This window comes from Bos mutus, chromosome 27, assembly GCF_027580195.1.
Source record: "Bos mutus isolate GX-2022 chromosome 27, NWIPB_WYAK_1.1, whole genome shotgun sequence".
In the NCBI taxonomy this organism is placed as follows: domain Eukaryota; kingdom Metazoa; phylum Chordata; class Mammalia; order Artiodactyla; family Bovidae; genus Bos; species Bos mutus.
In genome coordinates, this window is record NC_091643.1 from 10,857,111 (window position 1) to 10,883,149 (window position 26,039).

The following is a 26,039-nucleotide window of genomic DNA, read 5'->3' on the forward strand; positions in this document are numbered from 1 at the left end:
CCCTGGCCACTTAATGTGAAGAGCTGACTCATTTGAAAAGACCCTGATGCTAGGAAAGACTGGGGGCAGGAGGAGAAGGGGACAACAGAGGATGGGATGGTTGGATGGCATCACCAACTCAAGGGACATGAGTTTGGGTAAACCCCAGGAATTGATGATGGACAGGGAGGCCTAGCGTGCTGCAGTTCATGGGGTCACAAAGATTCTGACACAACTGAGTGGCTGAACTGAACTGAATGATGAATAGAGACGGGGCAGCACAGAATATGGGGCCAGAGACAATAAATAGAGATGGGTCAGCATAGAATATATGGGGCCAGTGATGCGAATTGGAATTGGTGATGGACAGGGAAGCCTGGCGTGCTATAGTCCATGGGGTTGCAAAGATTCGGACATGACTGAGCGGCTGAACTAAACTGAATGACGATGAGTAGAGATGGGGCAGTATAGAATATGGGGAAGGTGAGAAAATGTAAGATCACAAAGAGTGAGGGAAAGCACATATGAAGGACATGGCCTATGTTACACGAAATTAATATTGCTCGTGTGTTTCTGAAATTAGAGTTAAGGTACTTGCTCAGTTTTTCCTTTTTTTAGAATGGAATTTAATTACTTCTTTTTTTAAAATGAGGTATAATCACCTTATATGATATTAGTTTCATGTGTATCATACTTTGTATATAATGTAAAATGATCATAGTAAGTCTAGTTAACATTTGTTACATAGTTGCAAATTTTTTGTTTTCCTCCTGATGAGGTCTTTTAAGATCTACTCTTTTAGAAAGTTTCATATATGCTGTTAGTTATTGTTGACTATAGTCAGCATGCTGTCCATTACATCCCCATGACATTTATTTTTTTGTATAGAAGTTGTACCTTTTGAACTTACCTGTTTTTCTCATCACCACTCCAACCCATTACCTATGGCAACCACCAATTTGTTCTCTGTATCTATGAGGTTTTTGTTTGTTTGTTTTGGTTTTTTTGATCTACATATAAATGGGATCATACATTGTCTTTCTCTGTCTGACCTTATTTCACATTCATACAGCTTTTTATTTACTGTAGCACAAATATTGTTCACAATTTGCTTAGTAAATATTTAGGAAGATGAGAATGCAGAAGTAAGTGTAAAGATTGGACTTCGTTTCTTCATTGTAAAGTAAATCATTTTTGTTTCTCGTATGTTTATCAGAGATAAAATGATATAAAATTTCTATCAGCACCTCTGCTTACCAAGTAAGTTAATCTTAGTTATGAACAAGTTAGCAGCAACCAGTAAATTCAGGGCAGTATTCTGCATGATTCATATGGACATTTATATAATCATTCAATTGTTATAAATTGATTTAATTGAATGATATTTGGCATAAGTCTTCCTGGGCTCTTATTTAAGACATGTTCAAAAAATCTGAATAGTTGCAAAGCTGAAACTGACTTCTGGAAGAAATGGTATACTTAGATATCACTGACCATAAATAACAAAATCTGCCTAAGTTTTAAGAGCATCAGTCAATTGTTTCAGGGCTACAAGGGCAAGAAATGATGTAGAGCTGAAACACAAAAGGGTAGTAAGGAACTGGATGGTTGTGAACTTGGTCATTCTCTCCATCACGCAAAGGCTTTTATGATTGACATAATCTCTTTTTGTCTATGTTCATTCTTTCCAAAAGAACTGTTCTGCTTACACATGGCCCAGAGTACCTCTCTCAACCATTCTAGTTTCATTTTCAAGTAAAAATCCTAAAAATCTCTCAAAACCAGCATCTATTAGTTAAGAGACATCAACAGACAGAAAGAAATAGCTGTGCAAGTGTATCTAATTTCAACAAGTGTCCTTTCAGAATTTATAATCCCAAATTGAATGTTCAAACCTGATTTTTACCATCTGTAGCCAAAGAACTGTAGCCATTACAAGGAAACTTTACACCATAATATTACTCTTCAACAAGACCTGAGTGTGTATAGGAGCCAAAGAGAAAATGGAGGCTGTCTGAATACCACAAAGTGTAAACAGACATAAGTGAAAGAGAGGCCTCATTAAGGAGCTCATTAACAGAAGTGAAATAACTATTCACATAGTTATTTGATAGAAATAATATAATCGAAGCCATGATCATTTAAGAATTCATGTGTAAATTGTCTTTAACTTTGGAGAAGCATTATCATAGATATTTTAATATTTCATCCTGTCTTCCATGTAGATAACATAGAGAAAAGTAATAGATGGATTTAAGTTTGAAATTTTTAAAATGCCTAACATATTTAGTTTTTAACTTTTTATTTTATGTTGAGTATCGTAGATTAACAAGTTGTTAATCTTGTTATATAACAAGATTATATATATAATATATATATTAATAATAATAAATTAATTATAAATAATAATATAAATATATATATATTATAAATAATATAAATAATAATAAATTAATAATATATATATACAACTATAACAAAAGTTGTAATAGTTTCAGCTAGACAGCAAAGGGACTCAGCCATACATACACATGTATACTCCCCCAAACTTCCCTCCCATCCAGGCTGCCAGTAGGACCTAATTGGTTATCCATATTAAATATAGCCGTGTGTACATATCCATCCCAAACTCACTGTCTAGGCTTTCCCCTCATCCTTACCCCCTGGAAGCCATAAGTTCACTCTCTAAGTCTGTAAGTCTGTTTCTGTTTGTAAACAAGTTCATTTAGATACTGAACTTAAAGGATGTCATACAATATTTTTCCTTCTCTGTCTGACTTACTTCACATAATATGACAATCTCTAGGTCCATCCAAAATGCAGCAAATTGCTTTATTTCTTTCTTTTTGATGGCTGAGTAAAATATTCCATTGTATATATCTGTTGATGGATATTTAGGTTGTATCCATATCTTTGTTGTTATAAATAGTGCTACAAAAAAAAAAAAATCTGCAAATCAATCAGTGTGATGTACCACATTAACAAAGTGAAGAATAAAAGCCATATGCTCATCTCAATATATGCCACAAAAGCTTTTGACAAATTCAACACCATTTATGATAAAAATTCTCCAGAAAGTGGGGATAGAGGGAACATATCTCAAAATAATAAAGGCCATATATGACAAACCTACAGCTAACATCATACTCAATGGTTAAAAGCTGAAAGCCTTTACTCTTAAGATCAGGAAGAAGACAAGGATGTCCACTGTCACCATTTTTATTCAACAGTTTTGGAAGTTCTAGCTATGGCAATCAGAGAAGAAAAAGAAATAAAGGGAATCCTAATTGGAAATCAAGAAGTTAAACTGTCACTGTTTGCAGATGACCTGATACTCTACATAGAACTTAAAGATGCCACCAGAAAACTAGTAGAGTTCATCAACGAATTTGTTAAAGTTGCAAGTTATAAAATTAATACACAGAAATCTCTTGCATTTATAAGATCAGAAAGAAAAATTCAAGAAGCAATTTCATTTACTATCACATCACAAAAATAAAATACCTAAGAATGAACCTATGTAAGGAGACAAATGACCTATACTTAAACTATAAAATTGAACAAAACAGAAACAGATGTAAAGACATACCATGTTTATGAATTGGAAAAGTCAATATTGTCAAAATGAATATACTACCTAAGGCTGGAATCAAGATTGCTGGGAGAAATATCAATAACCTCAGATATGCAGATGACACCACCCTTATGGCAGAAAGTGAAGAGGAACTAAAAACCCTCTTGATGAAAGTGAAAGTGGAGAGTGAAAAAGTTGGCTTAAAGCTTAACATTCAGAAAACGAAGATCATGGCATCCAGTCCCATCACTTCATGGCAAATAGATGGGGAAACAGTGTCAGACTTTATTTTTGGGGACTCCAAAATCACTGCAGATGGTGACTGCAGCCATGAAATTAAAAGACGCTTACTCCTTAGAAGGAAAGTTATGTCCAACCTAGATAGCATATTCAAAAGCAGAGACATTACTTTGCCAACAAAGTTCCATCTAGTCAAGGCTATGGTTTTTCCTGTAGTCATGTATGGATGTGAGAGTTGGACTGTGAAGAAGGCTGAGCACTGAAGAATTGATGCTTTTGAACTGTGGTGTTGGAGAAGACTCTTGAGAGTCCCTTGGCCTGCAAGGAGATCCAACCAGTCCATTCTGAAGGAGATCAGCTCTGGGATTTCTTTGGAGGGAATGATGCTGAAGCTGAAACTCCAGTACTTTGGCCACCTCATGCGAAGAGCTGACTCATTGGCAAAGACTCTGATGCTGGGAAGGATTGGGGGCAGGAGGAGAAGGGGACGACAGAGGATGAGACAGCTGGATGGTATCACTGACTCGATGGACTTGAGTCTGAGTGAACCCTGGGAGTTTGTGATGGACAGGGAGGCCTGGCGTGCTGCGATTCATGGGGTGGCAAAGAGTCGGACACGACTGAGCGACTGAACTAAACTGAAGCAATCTATAGATTCTGTACAATCTCTATCAAATTTTCTGTGGCATTTTTCACAGAGCTAGAACAAGAAAACCTTAAAATTTGTATGGAGACACAAAGACCCCAAATAGCCAAAGCAATCTTGAGGAAGAAAAATGGAGCTGGAGAAATCAGCCTTCCTGACTTCAGATTATACTACAAAGCTATAGTCAGCAAAACAGTATGGTACTGGCACAAAAATAGAAATACAGATCAGTGGAACAGGATACAAAGCCTTGAAATAAACCCATGCACCTATGGTCAAGTAATCTACAACAAAAGAAGCAAGAATATACAATGGAGAAAAGACAGTCTCTTCAACTAATGGTGCTAGGAAAACTGGGAAGCTGCAAGTAAAAAAAAAAAAAAAAGAATTTAGATAATTCTTTAAATCATTCACAAAAATGAATTTAACATATTTAAAAGTTAGGCTACCATTGGTAAATATACCCCAGTAGGATATATGATCCCTGAATGGGATATAGGAAGAAAAGTGGATATTGGTACATATTAACTGAGTAATTAGTAAAAGTCTAGCTGTTTTTGTCTTCTTGAGTTCATTTAAGATTACAGTGTTTCCAAACCTTAAAACAATTCTATTTCTTTCATACAGATCTCCATCAGAAATCAGCAATAGTAACAGCAGTCAGTCTAACAGGTAAAGGTGAAGTAAAATAATCAAATTATTGACAAAATGATATAATTCATTCAATATTTTTTAAAAATATATTTAACAGTACTTCAGTATAGGAAATATATTATTTCCATTTATTGTTTTCAATTATTTCATCATTTTGATATATAGTCATTACTGTCATATACTAAAAGAAAGACTAAAACAAAGCATTTGGTGTTGATATTACTTTATACTTCTATAGAAATATTTCATGTTAACTCACATTATCCAGATCATTAGCCACAATTTTTGTAAAAAGAAATGGCTTTAAAGGGATTTTAAATGCATTCTTAAAATATTTATGAGCAATCATGCATTTGTTTGGTGTATTTAAGACACCAATCTGCATTAACAGCTTGTCTAAATGAGAGTTTTATACACATTGCTCCCAACACTTGTATTTCTTCCTCATTGACTCCCTGGTTATTGGTCTCCTTATTTTAGAAATAAGAAAACAGATATAAAGAATGTAAGTAATTCCCCACGTGTATAGAATGGTAGTAAGTTTTTGAGCTTGAGATTAGATAATCATACTCCACGGTTCAAACTCTTAAAAGTGAAAATGTTAGTCTCTCAGTCGTGTCAGACTCTTTGTGAATCCATGGACTGTAGCCCGCCAGGCTCCTCTTTCCATGGGGATTCTCCTGGCAGGAATACTGGAGTGATTTGCCATGCCCTCCTCCAGGGGATCTTCCCAACCCAGGGAATTGAACAGGCATCTCCAACACCAAGGGCTTCCCTTGTGGCTCAGCTGGTAAAGAATCTGCCTGCAATTCTGGAGACCTGGATTTGATCCTTGGGTTGGGAAGACCCCTGGAGAAGGGAAAGGCTACCCACACCAGTATTCTGGCCTGGAAAATTCCATGAACTCTCTCAAAGAGTCGGACATGACTGAGCGACTTTCACTTTCACTCCTGCACTGCAGGCAGATTCTTTACCATTTGAGCCACTAAATGGTGGCTTATAAGTCACTGATAATGCTTATAATTCTACCAAATGTTTACAAATATACCAGATTTTTTTTCAAACTTTAGGCACGTGGGTATCCTTCATGCCCAAATAGGCCCAGAAACAACTGAATTTACTCAGTAAATCCTCAGTATCTTTCTAGTAGAAAGTCATGTTGGCTATAATTGCTTTAGATGGTTCTGTCTACTTCCTAAGCAACCCCATTTTCCTTGTCTTGACATTTGGTGGTGCCAAGAAGCCAGAATATGCTGGAAGGTAAAAGAGTTCCAGAAAAACATCTATTTCTATTTTATTGACTATGCTAAAGCCTTTGACTCTATGGATCACAATCAACTGTGGAAAACTCTGAAAGAGATGGGAATACCAAGACCACCTGACCTACCTCTTGAGAAACCTGTGTGCAAGTCAGGAAGCAACAGTTAGAACTGGACATGGAACAACAGACTGATTCCAAATAGGATTAGGAGTACATCAAGGTTGTATATTGTCACCCTCCTTATTTAACTTATATGCAGAGTACATCATGAGAAATGCTGGGCTGGAGGAAGCACAAGCTGGAATCAAGATTGCTGGGAGAAATATCCAAAACCTCAGATATGCAGAGGACACCATCCTTATGGCAGAAAGTGAGGAAGAACTAAAGAGCCTCTTGATGAGAGTGAAAGAGGAGAGTGAAAAAGTTGGCTTAAAGCCCAACATTCAGAAAACGAAGATCATGGCATCTGGTCCCATCACTTCATGGGAAATAGATGGGGAAACAGTGGCTGACTTTATTTTGGGGGGCGGGGGCGGAGGCACTCCAAAATCACTGCAGATGGTGATTGCAGCCATGAAATTAAAAGACGCTTACTTCTTGGAAGGAACGTTATGACCAAGCTAGACAGCATATTAAAAAGCAGAGACATTACTTTGTCAACAAAGGTCCATCTAGTCAAGGCTATGATTTTTCCAGTAGTTGTGTATGGATGTGAGAGTTGGACTGTGAAGAAATTGAGCACCGAAGAATTGATGCTTTTGAACTGTGGTGTTCGAGAAGACTCTTGAGAGACCCTTGGACTGCAAGGAGATCCAATCAGTCCATCCTAAAGGAGATCAGTCCTGGGTGTTCATCGGAAGGACTGATGTTGAAGCTGAAACTCCTATACTTTGGCCATTTAATGTGAAGAGCTGACTCATTTGAAAAGACCCTGATGCTGGGAAAGATTGGGGAAGAGAGGAAATGGGGATGACAGAGGATAAGATGGTTGGATGGCATCACCAACTCAATGGACATGAGTTTGGGTAAATCCAAGGAGTTTGTGATGGACAGGGAGGCCTGGACTGCTGCAGTTCATGGGGTCGCAAAGAGTTGGACATGACTGAGTGACTAAACTGAACTGAACTGAATGATGAATAGAGACGGGGCAGCACAGAATATGGGGCCAGAGACAATAAATACAGATGGGTCAGCATAGAATGTATTGGGCCAGTTATAATGAATTGTAATTGGTGATGGACAGAGAAGCCTGGCGTGCTGCAGTCCATGGGGTTGTAAAGATTTGGACACGACTGAGAGGCTGATCTAAACTGAATGACGATGAATAGAGATGGGGCAGCATAGAATATGGGGAAGGTGAGAAAATATAAGATCACAAAGAGTGAGGGAAAGCACATATTAAAGATACGGCCTATGTTACACAAAATTAATATTGCTCATGTGTTTCTGAAATTAGATTTAAGGTACCAACTCAGTTTTTCCTTTTTTTAGAACAGAATTTAATTACTTCTTTTTCAAAAATGAGGTATAATTACCTATATGATATTAGTTTCATGAGTATAATACTTTGTATGTATAATGTATATAAAATGATCATAGTAAGTCTAGTTAACATTTGTAGGATATATAACCCCTGAATGGGATATAGGAAGAAAAGTGGATATTGGTACATATTAACTGAGTAATTAGTAAAAGTCTCTCTGTTTTTGTTTTCTTGAATTTATTTAAGATTACAGTGTTTCCTAACCTTAAAACAAATCTATTTCTTTCATACAAGTCTCCATCAGAAATCAGCAATAGTAACAGCAGTCAGTAGTACAGGTGAAGGTGAAGTGAAATAATCAAATTATTGACAAAATTATATAATTCATTATTTTTTTTAATATTTTAACAGTACTTCAGTATCAGAAATATATTATTTCCATTTATTCTTTTCAATTATTTCATCATTTGATATCTAGTCATTACTGTCATATACTAAAAGAAAGACTAAAACAAAGCATTTGGTGTTGATATTACTTTATACTTCTATAGAAACATTTCATGTTAACTCACATTATCCAGATTCATTAGCCACAATTTTTGTAAAAAGAAATTACTTTAAAGGGATTTTAAATGCATTCTTAAAATATTTATGAGCAATCATATATTTGTTTGGTGTATTTAAGACACCAATCTGCGTTAACAGATTGTCTAAATGAGAGTTTTATACACATTGCTCCCAACACTTGTATTTCTTCCTCATTGACTCCCTGGTTATTGTTCTCCTTATTTTAGAAATAAGAAAACAGATATAAAGAATGTAAGTAATTCCCTACGTGTATAGAGTGGTAGTCAGTTTTTGAGCTTGAGATTCAGATAATCAGACTCCAGGGTTCAAACTCTTAAAAGTGAAAGTGTTAGTCAATCAATTGTGTCTGACTTTGCGACCCCATGGACTGTAGCCTGCCAGGCTCCTCTGTCCTTGGAAATCTCCAGGCAAGAATAGTGGAGGGGGTAGCCATTCCCCTCTCCAGGGTATTCCCTACCCAGGGATCGAGCCCAGGTCTCCTGCATTACAAGTGGATTCTTTACCATCTGAGCCACCAGGAAAGTCCTGAAACTCTTAAGAACTCCACAGTTTTGCCACATATTTTCTGATATAAGACTGGGGATGGGAATGGTATGTACATTTATTGAGGACCTAGTAGATGCCAAGCAAATGCTAAAAGGCACTCACCCTCCAAGGCAGAAGAATAATTCTTTACAATAAGATGAGATAAAGAAGGCTTCTGTATATACTGTTCATATTCCTAAATCAAATGTGTAAAGAAATTGTGATATATGATATTTCATGTATTAGACATCACTAGGAGTAAAGGAAAAGAATCAAACTCATCGAAGAATGAGATCACAAGTTCATCTCTTTACTTACCTGCCATATGTGACCAATGGAATAAAGTCATTGGATCTCTATTTCATTTTCTGCCACCAAAAAAAATATTTATAACTCATAGCCTCCCTGTAGAGTAGTCTTATTTCTGCCTAGAGTAGCCTCTACCTCTTCTCTCAGCAAGTTATTAAAAGCCCACATCTTAGGTGAAGATTCTGGCCCTTGGCTGTCTTCTTCTCATGTCCTACAATCGTAGTTCTGTCATCATGCTGAGTGCCTTCACCTGCACTCCTTACCTCCACACAACTTTACTCATTTTCTCCTAGAGCAATACACTGAGCTCTCCATCTCCTGGATTTTTTTTTTTCCAACTCTTAAGTCATAGCTTCAATCTCATGCTTTCGTTTGCATTTTTTTTTCCTGTTTCTCACTTCTCCTGCCAGCAGTACTTTACGATCATATTAAGGACACCTCCAGAATTTGACACATTCATTCCATAAACATATTTTATAAGTTGATTGTAAAGTGTGCTGAAAGGTAATTCATTATATGGAAAAGATGAGAGAAGGAGGAACTGGGAGCAATTTTAAATATGGCCAACTGAGTAGGCCCTGTTGAGCAAGTGATGAGTCAGTGATGAATTGAAGGAGGTACAAATTGTTATGCACCTTAGGTGTTTGAAAGGAGTCACCTGAGTCAACTCACAGAAGGCTTTTATTTGGATGCAGCACAACGAGAGAGGAATACAGGCATACACTGGGGGCCAGAGAGACACCACCTCCGGCACAAAGTTCCTTATTTTAAATTGTAAACAGTCCATCATAAATCCAACTGCCCTTATCTCAGCAAAAAGAGAAGCCAGGTATTCCCGCTTTCCCACAGGTAAAGAGAGAGCTTCCCACAGGTAGATTCCCAGCTCCACTGCAGCCGTAAACCACCTCTCTCTCACCCAGGCATCGAGCTGGTAGGGCTATCAATGCATGAACCCAGGTAGGAGTTTTCAAGCACATGAATGATCTAACGAAAAAAAAAAAAAAACACCTCAGGACTGATCCAGGAGAGAGAAAGGATGTTACCTCATACCAGGGATAGTAAAGATGGTCTTAGGAATACATTTTGAATGTGAACCAATAGAGTGAGTTGACAGTTTGGATGTAGAGTGTAAGAAACAGTGCATAAGTGATGTTCATTGCTTTTAGAGCAGGAAGACAGCAGGGCTACATAGTTAACCCAGAGCTCTCTGTTCCAAAATGTGTGCTCTTAAAATATTAAAAAATTTACTTTACAGCTTATGGATGATGAAAGAGAAGGTCTGCATAGCTAATCATGAGCTAAGACGGGTGTCTGATATGCCATGATACAAAGGTTACATTTTCTCATTTATCTGAATAGGAATGTAGTTGAAGTATTTTTGAAGAGGTAAAGGAGGATTTAGCATGATATGGTCTGCTTTTTACAAGTTTCACTGTGATAAATTAGAAAATGCAGTCAGATTTAGTCAGAATGGAGACTAATGAAACAGAATGAACAGTAAAATTGTGAAGAGGGCAGGACTGGATAAGACGGGAAAAATAACAAAGTGTTGAGAGACCTAACAGGAGTAGACTTGGTTGAAGTGCTGACTGGCTGGATGTATTTGGTCTAGAATAAAAGAGATCTGCAAAGACTTAAACAGTCCAACACAATGGATAATGATACCTTTTACTATTGACATACTGTATAGCCAGTGAGAACCAGTTTGGTGTTGGAGTGATGAAGTAGAAGGGAGTAAAAAAGGAGTTTGTTTTGAAGATATGTATGTGGGACACCTGTGGGAGAGGCACAGAGGACTATCGGAAGTTCTCTTCCTCTGTATATAAAAATAGAGAAAATAATCATTATTAATAATGACAATTATTATTCCCTCTTCACATGTTGGATTGCTCATGATTTTCTTTGACCCATATAAAATTTGTGTAAATGAGACATATATTAACACTAGTTTATACCATTACCTTTTAATGTGGCTATCACAGATGATTTAGGGGAAAAAAGAAACAAAAAAACTTGGGTTTGAAAATTGTATGGAGCAGAGATATAAATTGTGACAGTATAAATTATCTTTGTATACTATTTAATTGATATGCATGTAGCTGTGAAGTGAAATTAGAAAGCTTTTATTAACAACTTATAAAATGTAGCATTTCTATTTTTCTATATTTCTTTTACAGCAATGACTAAACAAACAAAAAAACAAAACAAAACACAGCTTGGAGAAAAGATATTAGCAAGAAACTGGCATGATTCAAGAAAGAAAGAAAAATCTTCTCTTCTCCCTTTTGTGATGACCCAAAGCTTTCAGTTTCACAAAGCAAAGTAAATCCTGTGAGTGAAAGTATGCAGGCTGGTGTCTATTGATTCTGTTCTCGAACCCAACTTCATGTGTCTAACTCAGAATAGAAGCTTAAGAGTTTGGAGCAGAGAAAGTTTTATTGTAAGGGCCAAGGAAAACCTTCAGCTGATGTTCAAAAACCCCAAGCTCACTGATATTTTTAGGGGAAGAGTTTTTATAGGTAAAATTTGGGGCAAGGGCTGCAAGGTGTGGAACTTCCCTCTGACTAGTTGGTGGTGAGATAACAGGGCCGTGTTCCACCCATCTCAGCCATCAGCCTTTCCAATCAGTGTGGGTCCACTTGCTTGTGCTCAGCCTCCAGTGACCTCCTCCGTCTGGGTTGAGGAGGCCCTAGTTCCTGCTGAAGAACTCAAAGACATGCACAAACTGCTAGCATATCACCCAAGGAGAGACCAGCACCAGGCCCCTTGCTGCAGCAATATTTCCTCCTGCCTCCCCTCACTTCCCTGGTTAGCAACTGTTTGAATATGCCCCTTGGAACTCATGGAAGGTCGAGGAAGCTGAAAGCCTTATTCCTTCAAATAAGAAATTGGACACATGGAAAGACTTTTGTGTCCAGGAGGGCCCCATGGGGTCATGCTCATCTTCAGTCCTTCTACCTCCATAATCCTCTAGTAGGAAACAAGAAAGTTGGTCTCTTTCGAACCTGGAAGGTTGTTCCATCCCAAACAAACATTCCATCATGCACTCCTGCCACTGACTGCCCTCAGATTCCCAAAGTCCTGGGACTCACTCCCATCTCAACAGAAGACCCCTGGGTCCGCTCTCTCCAATAGCTCATGATTCTCACACGCTCCCCTTCCAAGTTCCGGGACGTTGAGGGGAAGGCTCTACAACTTCTACACAACTTAAAAGGATGATATGGGAGAAGGGTCTTTGAACAACTCTGGCCAATAAAACCAACATCTTAGAAGAAGTGGACCATTTCCATTAGAAACAGAATTTTTCTTAATAAATATAAAAAGAATATCCAAATATTTGTAAAGAAAGGAGATGTATAAGTAAAAATCAAAACATAGCAAGAAAGCAACAATAAAAATCTGTCTCACAAAGAAAATCCTAAATCCAAATCGCTCTACTTTTAGAAAGCAGCCTATGTGTGTAAGAAGGTTGTTTTAAGTTGCTTGTCTCTTTCCTGCCTAGAGAAGTTTCTTCAGTGTTTCTTGCAAAGCTAATCTGGTGGTGCTGAATTCTCTTATTTAGGTTTTGCTTGTCTGTACAGCTTTTGATTCTTCCATCAAATCTGAATGAGAGCTTTGCTGGGAAGAATATTCTTGGTCATAGGTTCTCCAGTAACCCACTCCAATATTCTTGCCTAGAGAATCCCTCAGACAGAGGAGCCTGGTGGGCTAGTCCATGGGGTCATAAAGAATTGGACATGATGGAAGCAACTTGGTTCTTCCCTTCATCACTTTATGCATCACTTTATGCACAGCACAGGTTCTTCCCTTCATCACTTTAAATATATCATGCCACTCCATCAGGCCTGCAGAGTTTCTGCTGAGAAATCAGCTGATGACGTTATGGGAATTCCCTTGTGTATTATCATTTTTTACCTTGTTGCTTTTAATATTTTTTCTTTGTCATTAGTTTTCATCCGTTTGATTACTATGTGTCTTGGCGTGTTCCTACTTGGGTTTGTCCTGCCTGAAACTCTCTACACATCCTGTACTTGGGTGCCTATTTCCTTTCTCATGTGAGGGAAGTTTTCAGCTGTTATCTCTTCAAATATCAGGGATGCGTGTAATATGAATACTGGTGCCTTTAATGCTGTCCCAGAAATCTCTTTAAAAATCTTCATTTATTTTCTTTATTTTGTTCTGTAGCAGTAATTTCCACCATTCTGTCTTCCAGGTTACTTATCTGTTCTTCTGCCTCATTCATTCTGCTATTTATTCCTCTATTTTTTTAAATTATTTCAGTCATTGTATTGTTCATATCTGTTTGCTTATTCTTTAGTTCCTCTATGTCTTTGTTAAATACTTTTTGCATCTTCTCAATCCTTGTCTTCATTCTTTTTCTGAGATCTTGATCATCTTCACTATCATCATTCTGAATTCTTTTTCTGGGAGTTGGCTATCTCCACTTCGCTTTGTTTTTCTTCTTCAGTTTCATCTTGTTCTTTCATCTGGGACCCATTCCTCTGCCAATTTTGACTTAACTTCCTGTGATCGCAGTTTCCATCCTGCAGGCTCAGGGTTGTAGTTGTTGCTTTGGCTGTCTGCCCTCTCATGGATGAGGCTAAGATGCTAGAACAGGGTTCTTGATGAGAGGAACTGATTCCTGCTCAGTGGTGGGTGTAGCTTGGTCTTGTCCCTCTTGCTAGGTGTAGGACTATGCTAGGGAGAGTTTAAGCCACTTGTCTGTTGATAGGTGGGGCTGTGTTCCCACCCTGTTGTTTGTTTGACCCAAAGCAACCCAGCACTGGAGACCACAGGCTGCTTGATGGGCTCAAGGCAGCCTCTTGGAGGGCTCACAGCAATAGATTCTTTCCCAAACTGCTGCTGCCAGTGTCTTTGTCCCTGCAGTGAGCCACAGCTGCCCCCACCTCTGCAGGAGACCCTCCAATACCAGCAGCTAGGTCTGGCTCAGTGTTTTATGGGGTCACTGCTTTTTCCCCTGGGTCCTGGTGCAAATGAGACTTTGTGTGCCCCCTCCAGTAGTGGAGTTTGTTTCCCTCAGTCCTGTGGAAGTCCTGGGATCAAACCCCACTGGCCTTCAAAGCCATATTGTCTGGGGACCTTTCCTCCCATTTCCAGATCCCCAGGCTGGGAAGCCTGATGTGGGACTCAGGAATTTCGCTTCTGTGGTATATTGTTTTCCAGTTTGTGCGTCACCCACCTAGCTGGTATAGGATTTAATATTACCATGATTGCACCACTCCTGCGATCTTGTGGTTTCTTTTTTTCTTTGGATTCAGGGGACACTTTTTTGGTAGGTTCCAGAGTTTGGGGAGGAGTTTCCAGGTGCTCAATCTGCCTGCCAATGCAGGAACTAGAGGAGATGGGGATTTGATCCCCAGGTTGGGAAGATCCCCTGGGGGAGGAAATGTCCACCCACTCCAATATTCTTGCTGGGAAAATCCCATGGATAGAGGAGCCTGCCAGGCTACATTCCATAAGGTCACAAAGAGTCTGACATGACTGAGTGAGTGAACACAAACAGAATTTTTTGACAATGATTGTTCAGTAGTTTGCTGTGATCTGGGTGTTTTTTTAAGAAGGGGCTGAGATCACATCCTTCTATTCTACCATCTTGAGTGAATTATCCAAATCACTCCACTTCTAAGTTTTAAGAAATATTAAAAGAAAAAAACATCATAACATTGCTGCTGCTAAGTCGCTTCAGTTGTGTCCGACTCTGTGCGACCCCATAGACAGCAGCCCACCAGGCTCCCCCGTCCCTGGGATTCTCCAGGCAAGAACACTGGAGTGGGTTGCCATTTCCTTCTCCAATGCATGAAAGTGAAAAGTGAAAGTGAAGTCGCTCAGTCGTGTCTGCCTCTTAGCGACCCCATGGACTGCAGCCTACCAGGCTCCTCCATCCATGGGATTTTCCAGGCAAGAGTACTGGAGTAGGGTGCCATTACCTTACACGAATTCAAAGAATAAAGGGATAATATAGCCCAATTTATTTTATAACTCCAGCACATCTCTGATACCAAAAACAGTAGCTTCATTAAAGTGAAAATGACAGGCAAATATTTATGAAATTGAATGGAAAAATTCTAAAGAAAATGATGACAGATCAATCTAGAAAAATATAAAAAGGATAATGCATCATGACAAGATAGGATGTATTCCAGGAATACAAGTCTCTTCAACGCTGGAAAATCAGTAAGTTTAATTCACAACATCAATAGAAAATGGAAAACACTATATGATCAATTTATACAAAATGAAGCTTTAGATAAAACCCAGCTTCCCTGATAAGATATTTATTATGAAAATCCCAGCAAATTGGGGAAAAAGTAAATTCCTGATCTCAAATGGATATCTACAAAAGTCCAATGATACAAACTCCAGTGAAGAAGATATTTGTGACTATTATAGACAATGAAGGCATCATATCTAGAATCTATTAATAAGATCTACATGTAATAAAAGAAACACATGACCACTTAATTGGAAAATGGACCAAGTTTTCAAACAGGCACTTACCAAAACTATATAAATAGCAAATAAACATATAAACTTGTGCTAAAACTCACTAACAACCATGAAAATAAAAATTAAAACAAAAAAGTACAACATCTACAGGTCCACCAAAATGACTAAAATGAAATAAGCATTAAAACAAAAACAGGAGGCTGTCCTAAGATGGCGGAGGAATAGGACAGGGAGACCACTTTCTCCCCCACAAATTCATCAAAAGAACATTTAAACACTGAGTAAAATCCACAAAACAACTTCTGAATGCCAGCAGAGGACATCAGGCACTCAGAAAAGCAGTCCATTGTCTTCAAAAGGAGGTAGGGAAATATGAAAGATAAAAAAGAGACAAAAGAGGTAGGGACGGAGCTCCATCTGGGGAAGGGAGTCTTAAAAAGAGAGAAGTTTCAAACACCAGGAAACACTCTCACTACCGAGTCTGTGTCGAGCCTTGGAAGCACAGAGGGCAACATAATAGGGAGGAAAAATAAGTAAATAATTAAAACCCACAGATTATGAGCCCAACAGTAACTCCCCCAGCGGAGAAGCAGCGCAGATGCCTGCGCACCACCAGCAAGCTGGGGCTGGGCAGGGAGGCGCGGGCTCCATTGCTTAGACTAAGGATCGGGCCTGAATGCCCCGGAGGGTAAGCAGAGCGAACTAATTTGGGCTAGCAAACCAGACTGTGGGATAGCTACCAGGCGAAAAGCCCCAAGACACCACCAGGCCCTCGCACAGAACAAAGGGCAGAACAGAACTAGCCGGCTGCAGACCACCCACCTCCTGTGACAGGCAGCCAGAGCCGGAAGGGGGCAATTGCAGCCCCAGAGAGACATTATCTACCAAACTGCAAGCAGGCTTCTTTGCTTACTAAGATTTCTTGGGGTCTGGACAGTCATCCGCCTAAGAAGGTGCGCCAGTTGTACACCCAGAAAACCGAGCGGCAGGGACAGGAGAGGAGATAAGTCACAGTGACCGTGCTCGCCAAACACCTCATCACCCGAGCTGCTCGGAGCTGGGAAGGGCACAAAACGCAGGCCCGACGGAGTCTGCGCCTCTGAGGACTAGCCGAGTGCCTGGACCTGAGTGGCTTAGACCTGGGAGGTGCATGCAGCCCAGGGCCGGCCTCAGACAGTTCCCAGCGGAGCAACCTAGAGCCTGAGCTATGTGGGCAGGGAGGGTGCCGGCGCCGTGAGCGGGGACAGGCCCAGTGTGGCTGAGACACTAGAGCACACGCCAGTGTTGTTTGTAGCATACCTCCCTCCCCACAGCGCGACGGAACAAGTGAGCCTAAAAAAGTGTCCACCACTGCCCCCTTGTGTCAGGGCGGAAATCAGACACTGAAGAGACCAGCAAACAGAAGCTAAAACCGAGGGAACTGCCTTGGAAGTGACAGGTGCAATACATTAAAACCCTGTAGTTAGTACTGACTACATAGGAAGGGGCCTATAGATCTTGAGAAATATAAGCCGGACCAAGAAACTATCTGAAAATGAACTGACCCCACACTGCCCACAACACCAGAGAAAGTCCTAGGTATATTCTTACTATTTTTACGATCATTCTTTTCTTTTTTCTTCTTCTTCTTTTTTTTTTTTTTTTGCTTTTTCTTTTTTTCTTTTCTTTGTTTTTCTTTTTTAACTTTTTTTTAAGTCCTCTATTACTCCTTTAATTTTCCTTTTTATAACCTACTATTACTTTTCAAAAAAAGACTATTTTTTAAAGCAAACTTCATATATATATATATTAATAACTTTGGTGACTTTGTTTTTTTCTTCATCTTCTTCTTTTCTTTAATAGTGTACTTTTGAAAATCCAACCCATATTCTAGACTTTTAATCTTTGCTTTTTGGTTCAGTTCAGTTCAATCGCTCAGTCGTGTCCGACTCTTTGCGACCCCATGAATCGCAGCACGCCAGGCCTCCCTGTCCATCACCAACTCCCGGAGTTCACTCAGACTCACGTCCATAGAGTCAGTGATGCCATCCAGCCATCTCATCCTCTGTCGTCCCCTTCTCCTCCTGCCCCCAATCCCTCCCAGCATCAGAGTCTTTGCCAATGAGTCAACTCTTCACATGAGGTGGCCAAAGTACTGGAGTTTCAGCTTCAGCATCATTCCCTCCAAAGAAATCCCAGGGCTGATCTCCTTCAGAATGGACTGGTTGGATCTCCTTGCAGTCCAAGGGACTCTCAACAGTCTTCTATTTTGTACCTTTAAGAACCCAGTCTTCAGTACCTATTTTTACTTGAGAGCAAGATTACTGGCTTGACTGCTCTCTCCCCCTTTGGACTCTCCTTTCTCTCCACTAGGCCACCTCTGTCTCCTCCCTCCCCCTTCTCTTCTCTACCCAAATCTCTGAATCTCTGTGTATTCCAGATGGTGGAGGACACTTAGGGAACTGATTACTGGCTGGATCTGTCTCTCTCCTTTTCATTCCCCCCTTTTATCCTCCTGGCCACCTCTGTCTCCTTCCTCCCTCTTCTCTTCTCTGTACAACTCCATGAACATCTCTGAGCGGTCCAGACTGTGGAGTGCACATAAGGAAGTGATTACTGGCTAGCTTGCTCTCTCCTCTTTTGATTCCACCTCATCTCATTCGGGTCACCTGTAACTCCCTCCTCACTCTTCTCTTCTCCATGTAACTCTGTGAACCTCTCTGGGTGTCCCTTACTGTGGAGAAACTTTTCATCTTTAACCTAGATGTTTTATCAATGGTGCTGTATAGAAGGAGAAGTCTTGAGACTACTGTAAAAATAAGACTGAAAACCAGAAGCAGGAGGCTTAAGTCCAAATCCTGAGAACATCATAGAACACCTGACTCCAGGGAATATTAAGCGATAGGAGCTCATCAAACGCCTCCATACCTACACTGAAACCAAGCACCACCCGAGGGCCAACAAGTTCCAGAGCAAGACATACCATGCAAATTCTCCAGCAACACAAGAACACAGCCCTGAGCTTCAATATACAGGCTGCACAAAGTTACTCCAAATCCATTGACATCTCATAACTCGTCACTAGACACTTCATTGCTCTCCAGAGAGAAGAAATCCAGCTCCACCCACCAGAACACCGACACAAGCTTCCCTAACCAAGAAACCTTGACAAGCCACCGATACAACCCCACCCACAGCGAGGAAACTCCATAATAAAGAGAACTCCACAAACAGCCAGAATACAGAAAGGACACCCCAAACTCAGCAATGTAAACAAGATGAAGAGACAGAGGAATGCCCAGCAGGTAAAGGAACAGAATAAATGCCCACCAAACCAAACAAAAGAGGAAGACATAGGGAATCTACCTGATAAAGTATTCGAATAATGATCATGAAAATGATCCAAAATCTTGAAATAAAAATGGAATCACAGATAAATAGCCTGGAGGCAAGGATTGAGAAAATTCAAGAAAGGTTTAACAAGGACCTAGAAGAAATAAAAAAGAGTCAATATAAAATGAATAATGCAATAAATGAGATCAAAAACACTTCTGGAGGCAGAAGATAGGATTAGTGAAATAGAAGATAGAATGGTAGAAATAAATGAATCAGAGAGGATAAAAGAAAAACGAATTAAAAGAAATGAGGACAATCTCAGAGACCTCCAGGACAAAATTAAATGCCACAACATTCGAATCATAGGGGTCCCAGAAGATGAAGACAAAAAGAAAGACCATGAGAAAATACTTGAGGAGATAATAATTGAAAATTTCCCTAAAATGGGGAAGGAAATAATCACCCAAGTCCAAGAAATCCAGAGAGTCCCAAACAGGATAAACCCAAGGTGAAACACCCCAAGACACATATTAATCAAATTAACAAAGATCAAACACAAAGAACAAATATTAAAAACAGCAAAGGAAAACCAACAAATAACACACAAGGGGATTCCCATAAGGATAACAGCTGATCTTTCAATAGAAACTCTTCAGGCCAGGAGGGAATGGCAAGACATACTTAAAGTGATGAAAGAAAATAACCTACAACCCAGATTACTGTACCCAGCAAGGATCTCATTCAAATATGAAGGAGAAATCAAAAGCTTTACAGACAAGCAAAAGCTGAGAGAATTCAGCACCACCAAACCATCTCTCCAACAAATGCTAAAGGATATTCTCTAGACAGGAGACACAAAAACGGTGTATAAACTCGAACCCAAAACAATAAAGTAAATGGCAATGGGATCATACTTAACAATAATTACCTTAAACGTAAATGGATTGAATGCCCCAACCAAAAGACAAAAACTGGCTGAATGGATACAAAAACAAGACCCCTATATATGTTGTCTACAAGAGACTCACCTCAAAACAGGGGACACATACAGACTGAAAGTGAATGGCTGGAAAAAGATATTCCACGCAAATAGAGATCAAAAGAAAGCAGGAGTAGCAATACTCATATCAGATAAAATAGACTTTAAAACAAAGGCTGTAAAAAGAGACAAAGAAGGACACTACATAATGATCAAAGGATCAATCCAAGAAGAAGATATGACAATGATAAATATATATGCACCCAACAAAGGAGCACCACAATATGTAAGATAAATGCTAACAAGTATGAAAGGGGAAATTAACAATAACACAATAATAGTGGGAGATTTTAATAACCCACTCACACCTATGGATAGATCAACTAAACAGAAAATTAACAAAGAAACACAAATTTTAAATGATACAATAGACCAGTTAGACCTAATTGATATGTATAGGACATTTCACCCCAAAACAATAAATTTTACCTTTTTCTCAAGAGCACATGGAACCTTCTCCAAGATAGATCACATCCTGGGCCATAAATCTAGCCTTGGTAAATTCAAAAAAACTGAAATCATTCCAAGCATCTTTTCTGACCACAATTAAGTAAGATTAGATCTCAATTACAGGAGAAAAAATATTAAAAATTCCAACATATGGAGGCTGAACAACGCACTGCTGAATAACCAACAAATCACAGAAGAAATCAAAAAAGAAATCAAAATATGCATTTAAACAAATGAAAATGAAAACACAACAACCCAAAACCTATGGGACACTGTAAAAGCAGTGCTAAGGGGGAAGTTCATAGCAACACAGGCATACCTCAAGAAACAAGAAAAAAGTCAAATAAATAACCTAATTCTATACCTAAAGCAACTAGAAAAGGAAGAAATGAAGAACCCCAGGGTTAGTAGAAGGAAAGAAATCTTAAAAATTAGGGCAGAAATAAATGCAAAAGAAACAAAGGAAACCATAGCAAAAATCAACAAAGCCAAAAGCTGGTTCTTTGAAAGGATAAATAAAATTGACAAACCATTAGCCATACTCATCAAGAAACAAAGGGAGAAAAATCAAATCAATAAAATTAGAAATGAAAATAGAGAGATCACAACAGACAACACAGAAACACAAAGGACCATAAGAGACTACTATTAGCAATTATATGCCAATAAAATGGACAACGTGGAAGAAATGGACAAATTCTTAGAAAAGTACAACTTTCCAAAACTGAACCAGGAAGCAATAGAAAATCTTAACAGACCCATCACAAGCACAGAAATTGAAACTGTAATCAAAAATCTTCCAGCAAATAAAAGCCCAGGTCCAGATGGCTTCACAGCAGAATTCTACCAAAAATCTAGAGGAGAGCTAACACCTATCCTACTCAAACTCTTCCAGAAAATTGCAGAGGAAGGTAAACTTCCAAACTCATTCTACGAGGCTACCATCACCCCAATACCAAAACCTGACAAAGATGCCACAAAAAAGAAAACTATAGGCCAATATCACTGATGAACATAGATGCAAAAATCCTTAATAAAATTCTAGCAATCAGAATCCAACAACACATTAAAAAGATCATACACCATGACCAAGTGGGCTTTATCCCAGGGATGCAAGGATTCTTCAATATGTGCAAATCAATCAATGTAATACACCACATTAACAAATTGAAAAATAAAAGCCATATGATTATCTCAATGACACAGAGAAAGCCTTTGATAAAATTCAACATCCATTTATGATAAAAACTCTCCAGAAAGCAGGACTAGAAGGAACATACCCCAACATAATAAAAGCTATATATAACAAACCCACAGCAAACATTATCCTCAATGGTGAAAAATTGAAAGCATTTCCCCTAAAGTCAGGAACAAGACAAGGGTGCCCACTCTCACCACTACTATTCAACATAGTTTTTGAAGTTTTGGCCACAGCAATCAGAGCAGAAAAAGAAATAAAAGGAATCCAGATTGGAAAAGAAGTAAAACTCTCCCTGTTTGCAGATGACATGATCCTCTACATAGAAAACTCTAAAGACTCCACCAGAAAATTACTTGAGCTAATCAGTGAATAAAGTAAAGCTGCAGGATATAAAATCAACACATGGAAATTCTTTGCATTCCTATACACTAATAATGAGAAAATAGAAAGAGAAATTAAGGAAACAGTTCCGTTCACCATTGCAATGAAAAGAATAAAATACTTAGGAGTATACACTAAAGACCTATATATAGAAAACTATAAAACACTGATGAATGAAATCAAAGAGGACACTAATAGATGGAGAATTATACCATGTTCATGGATCGGAAGAATCAATATATGAAAATGAGTATACTACCCAAAGCAATCTATAGATTCAATGCAATCCCTATCAAGCTACCAACGGTATTTTTCACAGAGCTAGAACAAATAATTTAACAATTTGTATGGAAATACAAAAGATCTAGAATAGCCAAAGCAATCTTGAGAAAGAAGAATGGAACTGGAGGGATCAACCTGCCTGACTTCAGGCTCTACTACAAAGCCACAGTCATCAAGACAGTATGGTACTGGCACAAAGACAGAAATTTAAATCAATGGAACAAAATAGAAAGCCCAGAGATAAACCCACACACCTATGGACACCTTATCTTTGACAAAGGAGGCAAGAATATACAGTAGAGAAAAGACAATCTCTTTAACAAGCGGTGCTGGGAAAACTGGTCAACCACTTGTAAAAGAATGAAACTAGAACACTTTCTAACACCTTACACAAAAATAAACTCAAAATGGATTAAAGATCTAAATATAAGACCAGAAACTATAAAACTCCTAGAGGAGAATGTAGGCAAAAGACTCTCTGACATATATCACAGTAGGATCCTCTATGACCCACCTCCCAGAATATTGGAAATAAAAGCAAAAATATACAAATGGGATGTAATTAAAATTAAAAGCTTCTGCTCAACAAAAGAAACTATAGGCAAGGTGAAAAGACAGCCTTCAGAATGGGAGAAAATAATAGCAAATGAAGCAACTGACAAACAACTAACCTCAAAAATATACAAGCAACTCCTGCACCTTAATTCCAGAAAAATAAATGACCCAATCAAAAAATAGCCCAAAGAACTAGACATGTCTCCAAAGAAGACATACAGATGGCTAACAAACACATGAAAAGATGCTCAACATCACTCATTATCAGAGAAATGCAAATCAAAACCACAACGAGGTACCATTTCATGCCAGTCAGAATGGCTGTGATCCAAAAGTCTACAAGCAATAAATGCTGGAGAGGATGTGGAGAAAAGGGAACCCTCTTACACTGTTGGTGGGAATGCAAACTAGTACAGCCACTATGGAGAACAGTGTGGAGATTCCTTGAAAAACTGGAAATAGAACTGCCATATGACCCAGCAATCCCACTGCTGGGCATACACACCGAGGAAACCAGAAGGGAAAGAGACACGTGTACCCCAATGTTCATCGCAGCACTGTTTATAATAGCCAGGACATGGAAGCAACCTAGATGTCCATCAGCAGATGAATGGATAAGAAAGCTGTAGTACATATACACAATGGAGTATTACTCAGCCATTAAAAAGAATACATTTGAATCAGTCCTGATGAGGTGGATAAAACTGGAGCCTATTATACAGAGTGAAGTAAGCCAGAAAGAAAAACACCAATACAGTATACTAACACATATATATGGAATTTAGAAAGATGGTAACAACAACCCTGTATGAGAGAAAGCAAAAGAGACACAGATGTATAGAACAGTCTTTTGGACTCTGTGGGAGAGGGCGAGGGTGGGGTGATTTGGGAGAATGGCATCAAAACATGTATAATATCATATAAGAAATGAATCACCAGTCCAGGTTTGATGCAGGATACAGGAACCTTGGGCCTGGTGCACTGGGATGACCCAGAGGGATGGTATGTGGAGGGAGATGGGAAGGGGGTTCAGGATGGAGAACATGTTACACCTGTGGCAGATGCATGTTGATGTATGGCAAAACCAATACAATATTGTAAAGTAAAAAAAAAAAAATTTTTAATGTAATATTTAGGCACCACAAAAAAAAAATCTAAAAGGCAAAAAAAAAATGTAAGCATTGATATGAAATGTAATTCTTGTACATTTCTGGTGGGAATGCAAATTAGTACAGTAATCTTAGAAAACTTTTTGAATGTACCTACTAACATATACACTGTGATTCAGCGACTTTACTCTAGAATACACCCAGTGTAAATCACCAAATGGCATATACCTAAGTAAAAAGTGGTATTTATAATGACAAAGGTCAATTTATCAAGAAAACAAAATATCCCTAAATGGGCACATTAAAAAATGATACATCTTCAAAATACAAGAATCAAAAATTGACAGACCTTAATGAAATAGAGGGGCCAAACATAGTTTGTTTTGATTTTGGTTTTGGTTTTTGGTTATTTTCACTGATCCAAAATATTTTTTTAATTGAAATATAGTTGATTTACGAAATTATATTAGTTTGAGGTGTACAACATAGTGATTCAAGAATTTTTATAGATTATACTCAACTTAAAGTTATTATAAAATATTGGCTATAGTCTCTGTGCAGTGCATTATATCCCTGTAGCTCATTTATTTTATACAAAGGAGTCTGTACCTCTTAATCCTCACATCCCATTCACTCCCTTCCCCACTTTCTTCTCCCCACTTTATAGTTTGCTTGCTATATCTGTGAGTTTGTTTCTTTATACTCGTTTGTTTTATTTCTTAGACTTCAAATATAAGTGATAACATACAGTATTTGTCTTTTTTCTATCTGACTTATTTCAGCAAGCATAATATCATTTGCAACAACGGATATGGATCTGGAAGGTATTATGCCAAATATGTTTTCTAATAGCTGCAACTATAATGAATAAAATTATAATCAATAGTAAAATAGAAAAAAAACAGATAAACATATTCATTCAATGCATGATATACAGCAACAAGAGAAAAAAATAACTGTTACTATTCACAATATGTATGGATCTCCTAATGTTAAAAGAACTTAAACATAAAAAGAATACATGATGATTAGCTCCATTTATGTAAGTTCAAAAACAGACAAAACTATTGTGTTAGAAGTAGTGATTGTCAGGGGCTACTGACAGTTGTCACAGTCTGGCAGCTTTAGTATTTCTGTATTTTACTTTTTGATCTGGATCTAGGTATTAATTATACTGGTCTGTTCACTTGAATATTGAGTTGTACATAAATATATTATTTATTATGTATATAATATGTTTATTTATAAATATATATATTTGTACACATTATATTATATATAAAAGTTCAGTTAAGGTATAGATGAACCTTCCTATTCATTAGCTCTTCAACCTTCTGTTTCAAGTGATGCTGCACTTGCTTAGCCAGAAGGCAGAGTCACACTGGGTTGCAGCCTCCTGCACAGGCTTAGGGGCCCAGGTCGCCCACGTTGAAGAGCACACAGCATCCGGAGTCTGGACCCAGGGCTCTCCCAGCCGCCTGCCTCCTGCAGTGTGCGTGGCCGTGGCCGTGAGGCGCCTCCTCGCGCTCCCCAACCGTCCTGTAGTCAAGCCAACGGCCGTCATTCGGCCAGCATCCAGGACATCAAGCCATGTTGTGCCTTCTGTTTCTGCTCCTGGGGCTCACCGGGCTTCAGACAGACGACAGTAAGTACAAAATCCCTCTTCTGACCTGTTGGGAATGTCAGGGCTCCTTTCTGTTTCTAAGACGCCGGCTATCTCTGTGAAAACGCTTTCTTGACGGGAGCTCCAACTATGTAAGTCCGAAAACAGTCTCGCATTGCCTCCTTCCCCAGTCAAAATCCACTTTGGTTGTGAGGGTCTTGACCACTCTTCTTGAGACCGTAGTAAATATGTGCGATGCCGATGCCGGTGCTGGAGTACATGCCTTAAGATGATTGTTTCATAGACTGCCCTGAGTTTTTGATCTCTCGGCTCTGTATTTGCAAAGTCCAAAGGATCTGACTTTCTTTGTTCTAATA

At 38.7% G+C, this 26,039-nt stretch overlaps 2 protein-coding genes across 2 annotated transcripts in view; both read left to right on the top strand.

Annotated features, from left to right (window-relative positions):
- Positions 1 to 16,419, top strand: part of LOC102264963 (A disintegrin and metallopeptidase domain 3) — a 119,879-nt gene extending 103,460 nt beyond the window's left edge. Inside the window, exons 20-22 of the mRNA XM_070364106.1 lie at positions 5,067 to 5,111; positions 14,444 to 14,552; positions 16,282 to 16,419. Coding sequence (XP_070220207.1) covers positions 5,067 to 5,111; positions 14,444 to 14,552; positions 16,282 to 16,419 — 292 coding nt within the window. The remainder of the gene's footprint in view (positions 1 to 5,066; positions 5,112 to 14,443; positions 14,553 to 16,281) is intronic.
- Positions 16,420 to 25,649: 9,230 nt separating this feature from the next.
- Positions 25,650 to 26,039, top strand: part of ADAM2 (ADAM metallopeptidase domain 2) — a 100,596-nt gene continuing 100,206 nt past the window's right edge. The window contains exon 1 of the mRNA XM_005897530.3: positions 25,650 to 25,704. Coding sequence (XP_005897592.2) covers positions 25,650 to 25,704 — 55 coding nt within the window. The remainder of the gene's footprint in view (positions 25,705 to 26,039) is intronic.